General features: G+C 36.5%; 1 protein-coding gene across 1 annotated transcript in view; it reads right to left on the bottom strand.

The window, feature by feature from the left end:
• The window catches only part of DENND1B (DENN domain containing 1B), a 162,302-nt gene that overhangs the window by 63,943 nt on the left and 81,054 nt on the right, over window positions 1–17,305 (bottom strand). The window contains exons 7-10 of the mRNA XM_074908223.1: window positions 15,464–15,544; window positions 12,653–12,712; window positions 10,766–10,819; window positions 7,253–7,363 (exon numbers count right to left, since the gene is read on the bottom strand). Of these exons, the coding sequence (XP_074764324.1) occupies window positions 7,253–7,363; window positions 10,766–10,819; window positions 12,653–12,712; window positions 15,464–15,544 (306 nt within the window). The remainder of the gene's footprint in view (window positions 1–7,252; window positions 7,364–10,765; window positions 10,820–12,652; window positions 12,713–15,463; window positions 15,545–17,305) is intronic.

Genomic DNA, 17,305 nt, shown 5'->3' with positions numbered 1-17,305 from the left:
TACCATTGGCATACTATGCCTATACTAAGGACCTATGAGCACTTTTATAGATAATCAGAGGCATCTATATAACAAAATAGGTGTGGGTGGAATATAAAAAGCCACGTAACTTGATACAGTTACTCATTTCTTCATCCCACAGATGTTTTTAGTATTTTTCACAGGTAGAAAATGAAACTTCTGCAAGTTAGTCGTCAGCTTTTATCTCTAACACATTACAGATTAGGTTAACTAACAGGTCTCTTCTGATATTAGTTTACCCTATAATAAATTAATTATGTTAATTTTATCAATAATTTGTTCAATAATTTCAATTTCCTCATATTTCTTCATCTCTGTACATTCTTGACAACTTGCTTACTCTTGTTTGTATTTTTTTTTTCCTAACTTCTTTATCTTTTCCTCTCTCACAAAAACACAGAACACCACAAACATTTTGTCTCTTTTCCTGACCATCTCCTGACTCTCCCTTTCCTCCCTCCTTTATTTATGACCTGTCTCCATGGAGGAAGAGCTACCCTTCCATAAAAGAAGGGAGTTTTGCAAATGTTTCTCACTTCTGAAAGTAGAGTTTCCAGGAAAATAATTTTTATTAACATTTCCTCCCCCAGAGTAACTCCATGGTATGTTGTTCTGCCATACGCTAATTAAGAAGCAGCAGGGAACAGCTTCCTCGTGAATAGCTGACAGACAACTTATTTACTGCAAGCAAGAGTAGAGATAACCACTGACTATGTTATAGTTCATCTTGTCACTGGTGAATTTTGGAACAAAAGAGTGATAAAGCAGCAGCAACTGTGAAAAAGGGGAAATCTTACCATAATGGCACACGAGAACAGAGGGCTGGTGTTACACACACCCCCATCAGTAAATTGTACTCACACAACCACCAATTACTTCTGTGGTGCTTTTTTTAGGGAGTGAGGCAGTTCTCATCAACAGAATACAGCCTCTTTCACTTTCAGTTCTCATACAGCCCAACCACAAAGGATTCAATACTCAAAGATTGCATATGCTCACAGCAGTGCCTGCACTGGCTCTACACAGCATATTGTTCTGGCAGTTTCTACTGAATTTACAACTATATGAATTGGAAAAAGAAACAACTTTTGCCCCAGATTATCTTAATCTTAGATTTGCTCTTTTTCCTGAAAGTGCTAATAAGTGAAAAATTTTGGAATTAATTTGTAGATCTGTTTTCCTGTCTGCATACTTTCCTTTTACAGTGTGTTTGGTTTTTTCTTTGTTTGTTTTTTCATTTTTTTTTAAACTAAAACCCAGTGATACAGTTCTTCATGCTTTATATAGATGGAAGGTAATAGCAATCTGAAACTTTTTATTGTTTTTTCCCCTGTCTCATTAAAAGAAAATTTTAATCATTTACTGACTACACACTTCAGTTTGTTTTCACAAATTCTTTCACAATTATTTGTCCTAATATTATGCTGTGGTAATGGCACTTCAAGACTGGGAGATCTTTCCAGTTCTAGCACTACATCCTGACCACATTTTCATTCCATATTGACATCCCTCAGCTTCTTTGCTAGAAGCACCCTCCCTACAGGTGTCCCAATGGGACCTTAACTACACCCACAACACGAACCTCTGCCCAGTTTATCTTAGACCGCTTACACCTGAACTATATATTGAACACCACTCCTTATCTACTCCCAGACCTAATGGTCTAATTGATCTAATATTCCAAAATTAATTCTAATTATGCTTCTGGGAACTCAGTGATTATCAGCAGAATATCTGTTCTGCCTTGCAAGTTAATCATAAATTCCCATCCATTTCTTGTTTTCCAATAACTAAATTTAGCCCTTGCACACTTCTGCCCACTATGTACTATGTCACAGAAGTCTGAGATATGAATTAAATTTTAAATTGATAATTTTTTGAATTATTGGAACAGTATTATTTACAACAGATCTGCCATACACTTCATACATAAATTTTTAGATACAATTGTGATTGCACTGAAGTTCACAATTAAAATAAATTAGATGTTATAGTTTGTTTTATTGGAAACAGGAGCATCGTCCTACCATAAGGCAATGTGAGGACATCACTAAACTGAATGACAACTCCCAATGCCACTATTTTCTCCAACATGGAAGGCCTGTATGGAGCCAGTTGTTCTACTGTCTTGGATCGTTAGTTTGCACCAGAGAAGTAGTTCCATAAATAGCCAGCTTTGAACTCAGAAACATAAAAATACAGAAGAGGAGATTTCTGTCTTTCCAGGCTCCACGTTAACATACATTGTGCTTCAAAATCACATGCCAGTGACTGGCCTAGTCACAAAGCACTGCTTGGCAGTTTTTTAAACCATATCCATGAATTTCCAACATGTAAACCGCAGGAGCGATTTAAGTGAAGTGAGAGAAACAGACAACTGCCTAGTTGTTTTCTGATTCAGGCGATGATATTACTGCCTTGGGACATATGGATTTTGGAATAAACTCAAGAATTTCAGATTTAGAGTTGCCTGCAGGATGAGCAAAGTGATTCACAAAGACAATGTGTTTAGAGTAAGTGTTATGCTTTCTCTAGTGGCTGGTATTACATTCTCCAAGGAGCCTCCATGTCTTCCCAGTGCCTGAGCGACCATGGATAGTGTGACCATACCTGAACAAGACTAACAAGGCAAGGAACATGGAAGCCACCACTCAGAACAACTCACTATGGCAACTGAGGCAAATGCAGAAAGCTCTCTTTGCATATAAGCAACAGTAAAAGTGACTCCACAAATGTATGTTTGTGTGCAAATTTATGTTCAGTGCTCCTTCACCAGAGAAAATAAAAATAAGATCTGTACCTTTTATTGACATATACATTTGTTTTATACACCAAAGAAACCTACAGCGAGCACAAAGCAGAACTTTGTAACCACCATGCTCTCAGACACATCAGACTTGTATTACCTGAAACAAATACTGGTCAAAATGGAGATAACATTTAGACATTTGATTTAAACTGTAGCATCCTTTCCACCTGCCAGTGTAGGCCGCAGAAGATACACTCTAGTTAGCATATTACTGACAGGATGATGAGAAAGCTCCTGTCAGACACTGGCCAGCCGGGTGTTTGAGACAAAACGCACAGCCCCAGCTGACTAGTTAGGGAAAGACTGGTGAGGTACAATTACAGAGGCATATGACAAGCTTTCATGCTTGAGTGACTTGAGAACCAATGACATGGCTTTAAACAGCAATCCTTCCTACCTCCGGTCACAAAACAGCAATAAGTCAACTGATGCACTGTTGTAAAATCATGATTTATTCCTTTGCTTTGAATACATGAGTGTGGTATGATGTTCTGGTAGACTACCACAGCAGGTGCACTTGGGGCCAAAACATCTAGGGCCTGCCTCCAGCATGCATAAAATCAATGCTGCAGTTCAGCCTTCCTGAAAAAGCCATCCCCAGCACTTTAATAATTTATAGAAAGATTGAATTAAAAAATTATTTGTACTGAAACTCATACAGCTCCATGCAACTAATAAGAATACGTGCAGATGCAGTGACATGTGAGAAAACGGTGCTGTGCAAGAACATACAGCGTGACATTTAGGAAAGGTCTTCCTTTTACAGCTAAAGTGAAACAACTAACAACCACCTCTGTGAACAGATCAATTCCTTTGTTTCATTCATCCTTTCATTTAATCCGAAGCCATATAATTTGTTTCTTTCATAGTTTACTGTTCAAAAGCCAGAAATGGTAATTTTTGCTATAAACAGATCTTACAGAGCATAATCCTCAGGCTAGCTGAATCCATCTCTCTCTAACACTAAGCCTGAAGCAAGCTGTGAGGTTGGCGATAATCACATTATTAAAGTGGTTGGAAAGTCAAGCTAATAAAAGAATCAACAGTTAGGGCAAATAATGACCCAGAAACTACGACAGAAAAGAGTGGTGGGAAGTTTCCACTTATATCTCGGTAGTAATTGGTAGGGCAAGTAGACAAAGATCTCCCCCAAAGGAGTTTTTAAAGGGGGTAAAACCACAGAAAATCAGTTTAAAGAAAGATGCAAGAATACGTAACAACTGCAAAAATCAGAGGATGCATATAAAACAAAGCCTGCTTGGCTGTAATAAAATTTAAGCTGACAACTGAAACACACCCTCAGGATAAAATGGTACTTATCTTTTTCTTTTTTTAAATTAAAAAAACCCTCTACTTAACAGCTTAAAATAGGCAACCTTCTTTTCTCTGTTCTTTTTTCCTCCAAATAAACCTTTTTAAATACAGCATCATTTTTCCCCTTTTCCTTTACTTGAGTATAATGAAAGCATGAAATTTTTAAAGGGCAGAAATGCCAGACAAAGAATTCCTGTACATAAGTTGAGTGTAGTTTTCCATTCCTGGCCCCCCACAAGAAGGGTGAGGAGAAAGTTGAGCAAGGCCTTGAATTATGCCTTTTGTTATCAGTCACTGCCCTGAGATAGTGAACCGAAACAGAGCTGATAACTTGAAGGTGACATCACAACCCAGTCTTCATGAACTGACATAAACGCTTGATATTCAGTTAACCCCAAAGATAAGGCACAACTCCCTTAACAGTAAGTTGTACTTGATAGCACTATTTTTGAACAAATAATCTTTTCACGTATCAAGCTGTTATTTAGGAATATTAAAACATGACCTTTGCAACACAAAGTACCGATCTGCTGTGTTTTTGTACACAATAGTAAAACTCCACAAAGCCAGCAAATCCTAAGGTCCAAATACACTCCATTTGCTTATTGGTATTATATTAAGCAATCCAACATTTTAAAGATCTTATGCCAAAAACACATTTAAGCATTCTTGACAATTCTTACAGAAGATACTGAGAAGCATTTAATTTACTTTTTAAATTATATTGCTCTGCAAAGAAGCAAGCCTTGCATCAGTCCTGTTCTGTTTATGAACAAAATTTGCAGGTAGCAGTTCTCACTGAAGTTCCTGATAAGCCAGTTGTATTTCTGTCTTATCAGAACTCACTAGTGCAAGTGCAAATTAACCAGTCTTACACCAAAAGTGGATCCAAGATGATGTGACAGTAATTTCATTTAGCTATGACTTAAGTAATGCTAGTAAACTGAAAAAATAACCACCAAAAAAAGTGAAATTGATGCGCTCTTTTTGGACTTGACCTGCTATTTACTGTTTACATTCACAGACTGGGGACATTCTTCAGAATGTCCAAATGCCACTATAAATGTCTGCTATTGCTACCTATATTTGTCCAGGAGTGATACCAATTATTTTCAAGCAAGGACACCATCAAGACTACTATTATTTCATTAAAAGCTTTGTAATAAAAAGCTGAATTCTGAACAAAGTTAAAGCTTCTCACAACCAGCATGTTACAGCTGTTGTTCTGTAATGACTTCCAGAGAGCTTGGAATCTGAACATAGAAACAAGTTGGTCTAGGTCAGCACAGTGTGACTCTGGTATCTCCTCTTGTCATATAGCAACAGAGATCAGTTGAGATGTTCAGCCTAACAAAAGCAAGTCTTAAGAGATCCAAATGTAGGCTGAGAGTACAATTCTAAATTGTGTTAAGCAGACGGACATGTGGCCACCTGCAGAATGAATCTTCCACATGTACGGAGCTGCCATCATGATTCCTATCTCCTCTCTACTAGAGCAGTAAAAGAGGTTTGACTGAGGCATCATTGGAGTTGAGGTTTTTTTATGGTGCTGTTTTTTTGGTGGTTTGGGTTTTTTTTATATATATATACATATATGTCTATATATATATATACACACACACACACACACAGAGCAAGCTGGGTCCCACACTGGCAAACTGAAAAATAAAACAAAATTTTAATTCCACAGTTTTGCTATGTCATGGGAGCTTTTACTAAGCCAGGTTCTTTGAAAGGGCTTTCCCTTCAAAGTCTATTCACCCATTTGTGTGGTCTTATTCCTGTATTGTAACGCCCTATTCTTTCCCTAGCCATTTGGAGTGGGGAAGTGCGATAGAATATCAGTGGTTCATGTGGCCTCTGTTTATATATTACCACTGGTAAAGTGCTGTCTTTGTGCATTGTCCTAGCTGCAACAGTGACTGCGGATTCAGGGACCCAACACTGTGGTGGTTAAAAAAAAAAAAAAAGGTAGTTATATAATTGCTACTATCACCTAGAATTGTAAAACCTGTCAGACTTCTATGGTAATTCTGAATCTTCTCTATCTTCAATTTAATTTTGACTCAAAAGAATCTGAAGGGGTTTTATCTACTATATATAATCCAAACCTTCTCACTCCTTACATGCACACATATGTATTGGAAATTGGCACCTGCAAGTCTTTAAAAATATTAATTTTTAGTACTACATCCAACCTTATACCTATGTGTTGAAAATAACTGTTCATTTATTTGGTAGTGCAATTAGTTTTCAGGAACATAAAGCTGATTTTCCACCACAGAAAGCATATTAAACAAAATGTTTTATGCAGTACTGTTGAAAAAAATATGACTCTGCTTAACAGGCTAAAGATTCTGCATAACAAATAAATGATGAAAGTTGGTTATAAAGTGACAGTCTCGTACTAATGCAGGATACTATATACTAATATAGGATGTTTTTAAAACTCTTAAGATTCTGTGAAGAGCAAAACAAAACAACATCGGAATATTTAAGGTATACTTTCAAAATTAAACACAACATTCTTTTATTAAGCAGTCTAAGCAGGCATAATGGGAAAAAAGATACATTTTAATGTGGGCAGTAGCCTAAAACCTTTAATAAAAAAAAATGCTGTTTTGACTTGTACATTATTATCAGTCTGAAGAGCTGCTCCAAATCAGAGCTATTACAGTATGCACTCCCAAACCACTCTAACAAAGATGAATCTACCTATTACCAGGTTAGGATAGCAGCTATTATTATGGACCCTTGATTTCTTTCAAGTAGCTCCAATGGAATAAGGCACAAGTGAATAATAAAGATCTTATAATAGCCCTTAAGAATTCTTTTTAGGTTAGAAGGCACAGAAATGAACTCAGGAGAGTTAAAGAACTCTCATCTCCTGATAAGAAAAATAATTAACCTGACTTAATGTATCTGAGTAGGTCTTACATAAATCAGACTTTTGTACTTCAAGAGCCAGACTAAACCATATATCAGAAAACTATGTAGATATTGTCTTATAAGTACACATGGAACATATCTAAAACCACAAAGGTCTGCAGGTCATTTTGTGAAATGTTCAATATATTCTACTTAAAAGGAGATGTGTGAAGTACTTACAGTGCTTAGTTTGCTAGAGGTAATAATGATTCTTCTCTCATGCAACATACTGGCATAAAGTTGCAGCATGTTGTTCACATCCACAGCAACAAAATATTCAGTGAGGTTTCTCTGTTTAAATAAATGTTAAAAATATAGCAACAGTATTAGCTAAGTGGAACGTTTTATATATTACTTTACAAATATTTTTGTCCAATTAGTAGGTGGAAAAAAAGAAAGTCAAAACTATGACAGAAATCCCCCCTGCATTAAAATTTGTATGCTTTAAGAATAATTGATTGGACTTAAAGCCAATAAAAAACTAACTTTGGTGTGAGTTACTAATATTTTGCTCATTTGATTATGTTTGTGAATTTAGATTTGCCCCTTTTTTTTTTTCAAAATTGTAAAAAAAAAAAAAAAATTGCATTATATCAATAGCACCATATGCTATTAAAAGTAACCATTACTTCCAACCCAGAAACAGATCTTCCATCACTGCAACAATTGTTCTGTCATAGCTACAGTAATAAAACTGTGTTATTTTGCCAGGCTCTCCCAAAGTCAACACATTTTATTCTGCTTCAAGTACAGCAAAACAGCTTTTTGAAAAACACCAAGCTTTTGCTTGAGCTGTATGTGCCAGGACATCAAAAGTCTAGCAGCACTGGTAGAAGGTACTGGGTCCTTCCTGCAGCCACCCTTTTTGCCCCTAATGAGAACCCCACTGTGGGGTTTAATGAAAAGCAAAGTCACCAGCATCTCTTATTAATAGTTCATACGACACAAAAGTGGGGGAAAAAAGATAAAAGGGGGGGGGGGTAAGCAGTGGGCAGAATCTCTGTGAACAGTATTCTGCATGGCATAGAATCTGAACAGTATTTCTGCATGGCATAGTGCCAGAGACATACAAGTTCTAAATAAGCTAAAACAGCTGCCAGCAAAAATGCCTAGGAAAACAGCAAATTTTTGTAAATGTTACAGAATATGTATGAAAATATACTAATACACCCCACAATATACAAAACATTTCATTTCACGAATTCATTATCGTATCTGCAACCAGAAGTCTTACTCATCTCTTCTCAGGAACAACATATGACTGAACATTAACATAGGAGGTCTATCAACTATATGCCCCAACCCAAGGATAGAAAGCTGAACAGTGGAACTGTTAATCAATACTGGATGTGGCCAACACATGGCAGCATGTGGAAAACCCCTGGAAAAACAGCAAAGGTGAGACGAGCAGTAAAGGCTTCAGAGGGGGTGACCCCCCTGACTGCCAGCACCCCTGCCGTGGGGGCTGGGACACAGTGGCCAGCTGCAGCCTCTCCGGCTCACGGCCCTCCCGGAGTCAGGGAGCGTGGCAAGGGGCAGAGCCACTGCTCACCAGCTGCTGGCTTATCTCCTGATAGACTCTACTCTGTGAAAAGCTAACTCTGGTTAAAGCTCAGATGATGATCAGAAGGTTGACCTCCAAAATTTTTGGATACATTGCAATATTAAATAAAAAATGATACTGAAAAGACAAACGCATATCCAATGGACGATCCAGTTTCATGTAAATTCAGAAATGCATTATTAATTCAGAGACACAGAGTATAGAGTTATTCTTGGTCCATGCTGCATAAAATTTTGGAAGAGATAAAACCAAGAGCTTTAAGGCTACAAACACTCCATTTATAAAGAAATTCTGGTCTTTCAAGTGCTACTTTTAACTGGTTGTCAGAGGCTGATGCACCATGATAATTTGAGTCCAATTTACCTCAGACACCCTTTAACACTGTAGTTGATAATGGTATGTTGATTCTGTCTTGCAAAAGCTGTGGTAAAAAGAGTTTTCAATCTTGTACAGACCAATATATCTTTGGGAGACAGTCAGTTACTTCTGTATTACATCTGAAAACTTACTGCCCCTGAAATATGTGAATATTACAACAAATAATAAGGAAATTCATTTTATTGCTAATTTACTCCAATTACCTCATCTCCTCACTCCCTCCATGTTGTAAGCCTACATTAGTACCATTCTATTTTGATTCATACTAAAAGGATGAGACCTATAAATGGAGTAAAAAATAATTACAGAAAGGCACCTTGAAAATTACTTTTAATTTCTTCAACAGAATCAGAAAAACAAACCCACAGGATAGCACCATCTCAAGATCCTCCCTCAGCCAGAGTCTCAGAGTGAAGCTTCCCCACATTTTCTTCAAGTTGAAGATGTAACACACCTTTTAATCTGCAAAGCTATGTTTTATTAGAACTCCAGGTAATAAGCTAGAACAGAGGAATTAAGTATCCTTTAAAAATAGAGGAATTCAAGGCATAGGGTGAAACAGATGAAAATAAACATTTAAAAAAGAAGCCCTGTCTTGCCCAAAGAGCCCTTGCAAGAGGAGTCATCCCTCTCACTCCTCTATCCAGCAATTTTCTGTAATTCTCTGGGTTGTAACGAGGGCCGTGCCATCTCCTCTGGGCCCCCGGTGCAGACTCCCTTCCACCACTGCAGACGTACCCGCAGGCCTCCTCTCTGCCGCGAGCACCCTGCTGTCCCTCGCCAGCCTTGACTTCCCCAGCTCTGTTTCCCGGAGCAGGCCGGGAGCTGCCACCTGCCCAGGCTGCCGAGGGGCACAGCCTCCTGCCTCACCCACAGCGTGGACGGGACGCCCTCCCTTCCGCGCCCGCGGTGCCCCACTGCAGAGGCTGCACGCCCGTGCCTGTCACACGACCTGCGCAAACACCCTGACATCTACCAGGAATGACTTCTGCAGCACTGCATCATTTTAGGCTGGGTGGGGTGAACCCCCCAGCAGCTTAGCTTTCAGAAGGGTGTTATTATTTGAAAGGGAGAAAAATGTACATCTATACATCCATATGCAATTCCAGATTTCAATGCAAGAGTGGAAAGCAGAAAGTTTCAAAATTCTTTCATTAGATGTTACCCAGTTAAACACATCATAGAGAATGTGATCCAAGATTTCACATTTGCAGTCTACCCACAACACCGTCAAGGATTTAGAATCTACAGAATACAAGCCTTCATTAAAAAAAAAAAATAATAACCATCATTCCTGGTGCATGGTTACCATCCAAATGTGAACAGGTATGGCATGTTTTCAAAAAGCCTGAAATAATGCCTTCTTACACAAAAAATAACCGCACATCTTGATAGCTGAATTTGCAGCTTAGCAATGCAGTGTTTAAAGGGCAGGTATTCAAATAACATGAGATGTAGAAGTAGAATAAATTTTATATAAATAATCCCAAATAAATGCAAACAAGCCAAGCAATTATAAACAAATGGGGGAATATAAAAGTGGTCAAAAATGCCCTGTTAATGCTTTAAAATGGGTTAATGATGAATGCAACACTAACTACTAGCTAAAGGTTGTAATAATAGACATCTATCATTCTAAAAACAGTCCTGGAAAAAAAACATCTCCTATTGATAAAAGCAGAGTTCAGCCCTGCCCACAGAATGAGGTTGATGTTTCTCCTAAATATTTAAAAAAGAAGCTGCATACTTACACTTTCAGGGATTGTTGGCAATCCAGTTATATCAGGAGTAATGAAATACGAGTGCTAATCAATGGGGAAAAAGTAATTAATAATTTATGCACACATAAACAAAAAATTCTTTTTTAAAAAATCCAGTATTTAGGATTTCCAACCCCATCTTTTTTTTAAGCAAATAGCCATTTTTCCAATAGCATTCTTACCACTGCTAGACAAAGAATTAAGCAGATCACAACATGAAATGACAAGCTCTGGTTCAGCACAGCACACAAACCAAGGGAACAAAACACTGGGCTGCAGTTTTGAAATAACACTGAAATTAAGCCAGCTTTAAATGTTGTCACAAGCCTGAGAGTAGTATTGATTAACTTAAGCATTGATTTAAAAAAATTGCAAGCAAACAAAAAAAATGTTAACAAAATGTAAATTTAGCATGGCAAAGGAAAGATCATTCACATGAGAAAATTAAATAGAATACAAATATTATTACTTGACATACATTATCTTCTCTTTCCAAACATCTTTGAATCAAAAATGTGCTGACAGAAATGACAGCTTGAGATTTTGCAGTCATTTATAAAATACATTAGCAATTTTATGCATCCTAGATTGAAACCATCTAGGATGTAAATATAAAATGGATTAAACTAAAACCAGATGTAATTTAAATTATTCTCATTAATCCAGTGCTTTTAGTAGTTATCAGACATGGATTTAGCTCAGTAATTTTAAGGCATTTTTGCATATTAGTCTAAATCTTGAAGGAGAAAAAACCTTAAGTGCATACTAAGTAAATGTGATAATTATTGACTTTTTGGCTTTTATTTGTTTTTAACGTAATTTTGACTTTTTTTCGTAGACTTTCTTTGGTTTTATAGTGTATTTTGAAATTATAATTAACAACAAAAAGACACAGTTTGTTTTCAAGTTAAACTTGAAAAAGATATACCAAAACATAAAGGAAGTCTGTAAGATATTAAATGTGTCTTGTGTTCAAGCAAAAAAAAAAATTATTAATACTATTAACTCTGTGCAGGAGACTTATTAAACCAGCTTGATACATTTAATAGAAAATTCTCCCCACAAATTAGGTCATTTGGCAATAGTTAAAAATTTAAGAAAAAAAAATTGGCTTAAAGAAGGCATCCCATAAACATCACAGCACTTGAACAATAAATAACCCAGGTTATTGTTTTGCATCAACAGAGGGAAAAAGCTAAGATTATTTTTTTTTCCTCTAGTCAAGAACAGGAAAATATGCAGATCAATGGAATGCCTACATTCTTCAGAAGTATAGTGAGGACAGAAGATTATTTCCTATATGTAATAAGGTCACAGAATATATATCAAAAGATTTCTGAGTAATGAAGTTAACAACTTAGAGAAGTAATTATTTATAATTAACAAAGTAATAATATTTCACTCATTAAACAGAAAAGGAAGTCAGAACTATGAGAAGCAAAGACCCATTACTGCAGTCATTAAGAGTCATAAAGCAGCAAAAATAATGTGGTATGGAGTCCTTGCACATCTTTGTGAACTCCCTCAGGAAGATGTATGACCTTGAAGAGATACTAAATTAATAGCTGTCGTCCTGTATAAAGTTTTCTCTGTAAAGAACACTAGAAAATGCAAGCTTTGTCCATCAATTTATGGGTTTGATTTTGGTTGTGATTTTTATGAAAGGAATATGATGCACACACGCATAGCTCTGAAGTTAGATTGATTTAAACAGAATAGGTACATTAATATTTGACTGGTCTTTTAGGCTAAAGACAGCAGTGGAAATTCCCAAAGGACAGGTATAAATAAGCCTGAAATCAAAAGAGATATCCTATAGCAAGCAATTATTTCTTTAATTACAATAGGCTTTAGATAGTCAGTGCCTTTTAAACTCACCGATACAAGACAAGGCTGTTTTTTCAAGACTTGCTCACTTGCAAAAATCATCTCTTGGTTCTTATGCAAGATGAGAGAAAGATTGAACAATTGACTTTTTAATTTTACAACAGAAAGGCCAAAGCTGACTCTAATGCTTGTAATATTCCATGTTTAAAATACTGGCTGAAAATACATTTTATTCTTTGTATTCCTCCCCCATTTGAATTCAGACTTATCTAGCTTTTCTGATTTTTTTTTTAAAAAAAATCACTTTTGTTAGCCATTTACAGGTAAAATAAAACTGACCCAAATTATATTTAAGCTCAGGCTTCATAGAACAAATGATCCCCCCTCATAAATTTCAGCTGCAGAGTATCTGCTGCTGGGACTGATACGTGAGAGTAGAACTTGGTCCCTAACTGGGACCAAGGCATTTTGGTTGTCCTCCTACCCAAGAATTACTGGGAAACACCATGTATCCAGATACTGGGCATTATTTATGCATGATTAGATACATGGAATCCTAAGTATTGTGGTGGTCTGCCATCTAAAGCCCACTTCAACATCTACGATCCTCACCCTGCACCATACCTGAGTAAATGGGGGGAGCAATCTTTTTCATTCTGCATCATGAAATTTGAACTAGACTCATCCTGGCACAATGAAAAGACACCTCAGCATGTCATTTCTACATTTATTTTTCCGACTTTAACTTCTTTTTAAGTCTATGACTACTGATGATTCCAGTCTAGCTTATTTACAATATATGAGGAGCAAGAAAGGAACATCAGTATAAAAGACTAGGCACACAGAGTTAGAGTTGGGAGCAGTCATAAACATTTCCCTGCTCCCTGCAGCACTGAGCATTACAAAACCAGAGATGTTTGTAGATTCAACAAGCATTCTGATTCAGACTAACCTATTCCTTCCTGCTCTGCCCCATCTGAACCCACAATATTTGCTCGACCATACCTGCTGCCAAGCATTTGGCAAGAGGCCTGCATTTACATAATCACTGTTCAGCTAAAAAGATTACAAAACTCTTTCATGTAAAAAGCTACTGGGAACAAAAGACAATTGAGGAAAAAAAGAATTTCAAAAGTCAGATAACATTGAAATAAAACCAGCAAGCATCAACTTTATTGAAAGCAATTTGTCATCCCAGTGTTATCAGCTCTATTCACCACAACATCCATTTCCAGGTTCATCACAACATTCATTTTGAAGTAGGCAAGATGTACCTCTATGCAAGATGAACTGCAACACTGATAGCAACAGGCAGTAACATTTTGCAAGAAATGCAAAGAAGAATATCTTTAAAACTTCTCTATGTCCCTCTGAAACACAGTAGTATTTTTAAAGGACTTTATAAAGCAACTCAGGGTTGCCAAAATAGAATTGGTTATAATACTGTATTAATGACAGTAAAATATTATATGATATACAGAAGTATTCTTGGCAAAGGTAGTACGAACTGAAAAATAACTTGAAAATATTACACTGACAACAGAAAGAAAAAACTTAGCATCAGAAACAATTCTGACTAGAGCCTCAAAAACTGGTATGCTGTTCTGGTGAAAAACACCACACGACTGGAAGGACTTCTAAATAAAGTGGATTAGCACTGATCAAGGGGGAAAAATATTAAGCCTCTATAGCCTAGTGAAAAAAGCATAACAAAGAATCTGAAATATGACAAATTAAAATAAAGGTAGCATTAAAATAAATGTTAAGCAGCAAGGGTGAGTAACAACTGGAACAGAAGTGGTAGACTCCATTTCTGTATGCCTTCATAATAGGGCCAGATGCTTTTCTCAAGCCTGTGTTTACTTCACTTGAAGTATTGGGCTCATTTCTAAAATAAATGAATTAAAAGTAACAGGAAATTATACAAGTAAGTTCAAGATAAATAATTTCATGCCTTTTCAGTATGTGGTATGGGAAGCCTTTATAAAACCACTTCTTTCTGTACCCTACAAACTGTGATAGTTCAATCAAGAAACAGTTATTTGCACACAGTTATGCATGCTGTAATTATACAGATGCTGTGAACATGAACAATGTCTCGAAGACAGCAGAGGCTCTGTATTGGCTTTACATCTTATGTAGGCTCTAAAAATGTATTTAAACATGCGTCCATATGCTATTTCTGTTAAAAACTTCAGGAACTGTGACTGTGACAGGCTCACTTTTTGATGTTTCTGCGGCAACACCACCTTGCCATACTATCAGTGTCCAGTCCCGCATCACAAAAAGTCAGAGCACAAAAGCAAGGTAGACATGGACACTTTCTTTCACCTAGATGTGCTGAAAGTTTCATGTAACGCAGTACACTTCTCCTACCATCCTTCCTACAGCATTTTTGCATGATCAAGCAAAACTAGGAAGGGGAAGATGGGAAAGGAGCCAGTTTACACAGATTTTTGTCCAATCCTGTAAGCTTATCTACTCAGACATAAGAGGCAATAAAACAGAGTTAATGTCTCCCAATTCACAGCAGGAGAAACCAAAATTATCTACATGAAACAGCTGGAAGCACAAAAAAGTAGTTCTAGCACTGCCAGATCCCACTGCAGTTTACTTTCTCATCCATAGAGCAAAATTCAAATTTCTGCTTCTTTATGACTTTAAGAGAACAACATGACACAGACACAAACTCTATTCTACACAGAGAAAAAAAAGAAAGGAAAAGGTTGGCCAAGCCAGTTAATGATGGGAAGCAACGTAAGTTTACTGTTTATGAAGGGGTTTGGGGGGTTTGCTTGTTTCAACCTAACCTACAATTTTATAGTCAATAATAGGAGTAAGAATTAAACAGAGAATACTCACCACACTTAAACTGACTAAAGCATTCGCCTTTGGCACAGGATGGCTATACAATGATTTTAACAAATCATTTGAGTCATTTTCCTAGAGGGAATATTTTATAAAGGTAGTTAATTATTGTATAAAAACTGACTAACTACCATTTACTCCACATCAAACTATGTATTGACAAAGATATATATACATTTAATGAGAAAGATAATTGCAATTCACAGTGAAGTATTTAAATATTAGTATAAAATTCAGGCCAACTTTTTATCTCAGAAAATTACTGTATCTGCAAGTTAAGTCAATCTCTTACATATTTCCCCATGAATCACATTATTTGCAACCGAAAATACTGTTAACACATCTAGTTGGTCTGTGCATCTTGGGCATCATCTTCCTAAAACTTTTAGCCATAGTATTTGTCTACTCAAAGTTATACTAAATATGCAGCTTCATAGCTATATTGTATACTTTAAAAATTATTCATCAGAGCACATAAAACAGTTAATAAGGTTTACCAAAAAGTACATGCAGCTACTGGGTTTAACTACGATCCACCACCTTGATCTCTGAAAGAGACATTTACTTGGGAAAGAGATGTGGCTGAAGTTTTTGCTTCATTTAGGGTTTTCATTCTGTTTAAGAGTTTTTGCTCATGGAGATTAAATTCTTTTTGTTGTCAAAGTAAAACCAAAAATATCAGTGACATGCCAGGGCCAGCTTTTAAATATAGTGTTTGAGTTTGCAGGAAGCTTCCACCTCTCCCCGCAAGAATGATGATACTACTGGATCTCATACTAGTAAGAAAAACTTTGGGTTTAGCTCTTGATCGGACGAACAGTGCCTAGGCCAGGAGGGAGCAATATCTTCTAACAGTGTCCTCAGCAACAGGTATGGTACTAGGCAATGCCACAGGATACTTCCGTACACTGCTAAAACTTTCTCATCCATCAAAACAGTTTCCTCAGCATATAGGACAGCAAACTTATAACCATTATAACAACTTATAACCCTTATAACAACTTAAATTGGTTGCAGTAATAGCTGCAATGCCAGAACCAGTGATCAAAAAACAAAGGAGAAGACAAACCCTATTCCTTCTGTCAAATACCTCCTTAACAACAATTTTTCCTATTCCAGTGAAATCAGGGCCAAAAACAAAGTCTCATTATACCATTTATAAGACAAAAATGTATCCCACTGTGTTTGTTTAAACACAGCTAACACCAAACTTTCCTACTGCATTTTCTTTTACATAAAATATCAACATTCTCTATAGTCCACTTACTATAATGCACAACAACTGCTTATTCTATAGTTCATATATTCTTGAAATGTCAGCTTTTCCAGTCTACAACATATGGCTGACTATTGATGCTTTTTTTTTTTTATATTACAATCTAGTACACTAACATAGTTAAAGGAGAAAGGTATAGCTTTAATGTTCTCAGTAAAGACAGATGCCAGTATTTCCTTTCCTGCGTAATCTTTGAATATGTCTAACTGCTCATGAATATGCAAACTAAACTATCATGATTCTTCACCAAATGCTGCAAGTAATTTTGTCTTGCTAGTTGAGATGACAGAATTACAAGAGGTAGTTTTTAGCTAATATGAAGGGTGAAACAGTACATCATATTTTATGCAGTTCTGAAAAAAAAAGTGTTTGTAACTGATAATCAGATAGTTCCAGAGATCTACAGTTTACAATCAATACGTCATACAGATCTCCAGTGATGTGACACTTTGCTCACACTTCACCCAGGACTTGTTTATGCTAAGACTGACTCGTTATAAAGGTATATTCTCAGCAGCTTTTTAAGATTAATGTGAGATTCAAGTGACAGTGGCAGCTGT

This window comes from Athene noctua, chromosome 5, assembly GCF_965140245.1.
Source record: "Athene noctua chromosome 5, bAthNoc1.hap1.1, whole genome shotgun sequence".
NCBI classification, from domain to species: Eukaryota; Metazoa; Chordata; class Aves; order Strigiformes; family Strigidae; genus Athene; species Athene noctua.
The sequence above is the reverse complement of the archived record's forward strand: the minus strand, read 5'-3'. Positions and strand labels throughout refer to the sequence as shown.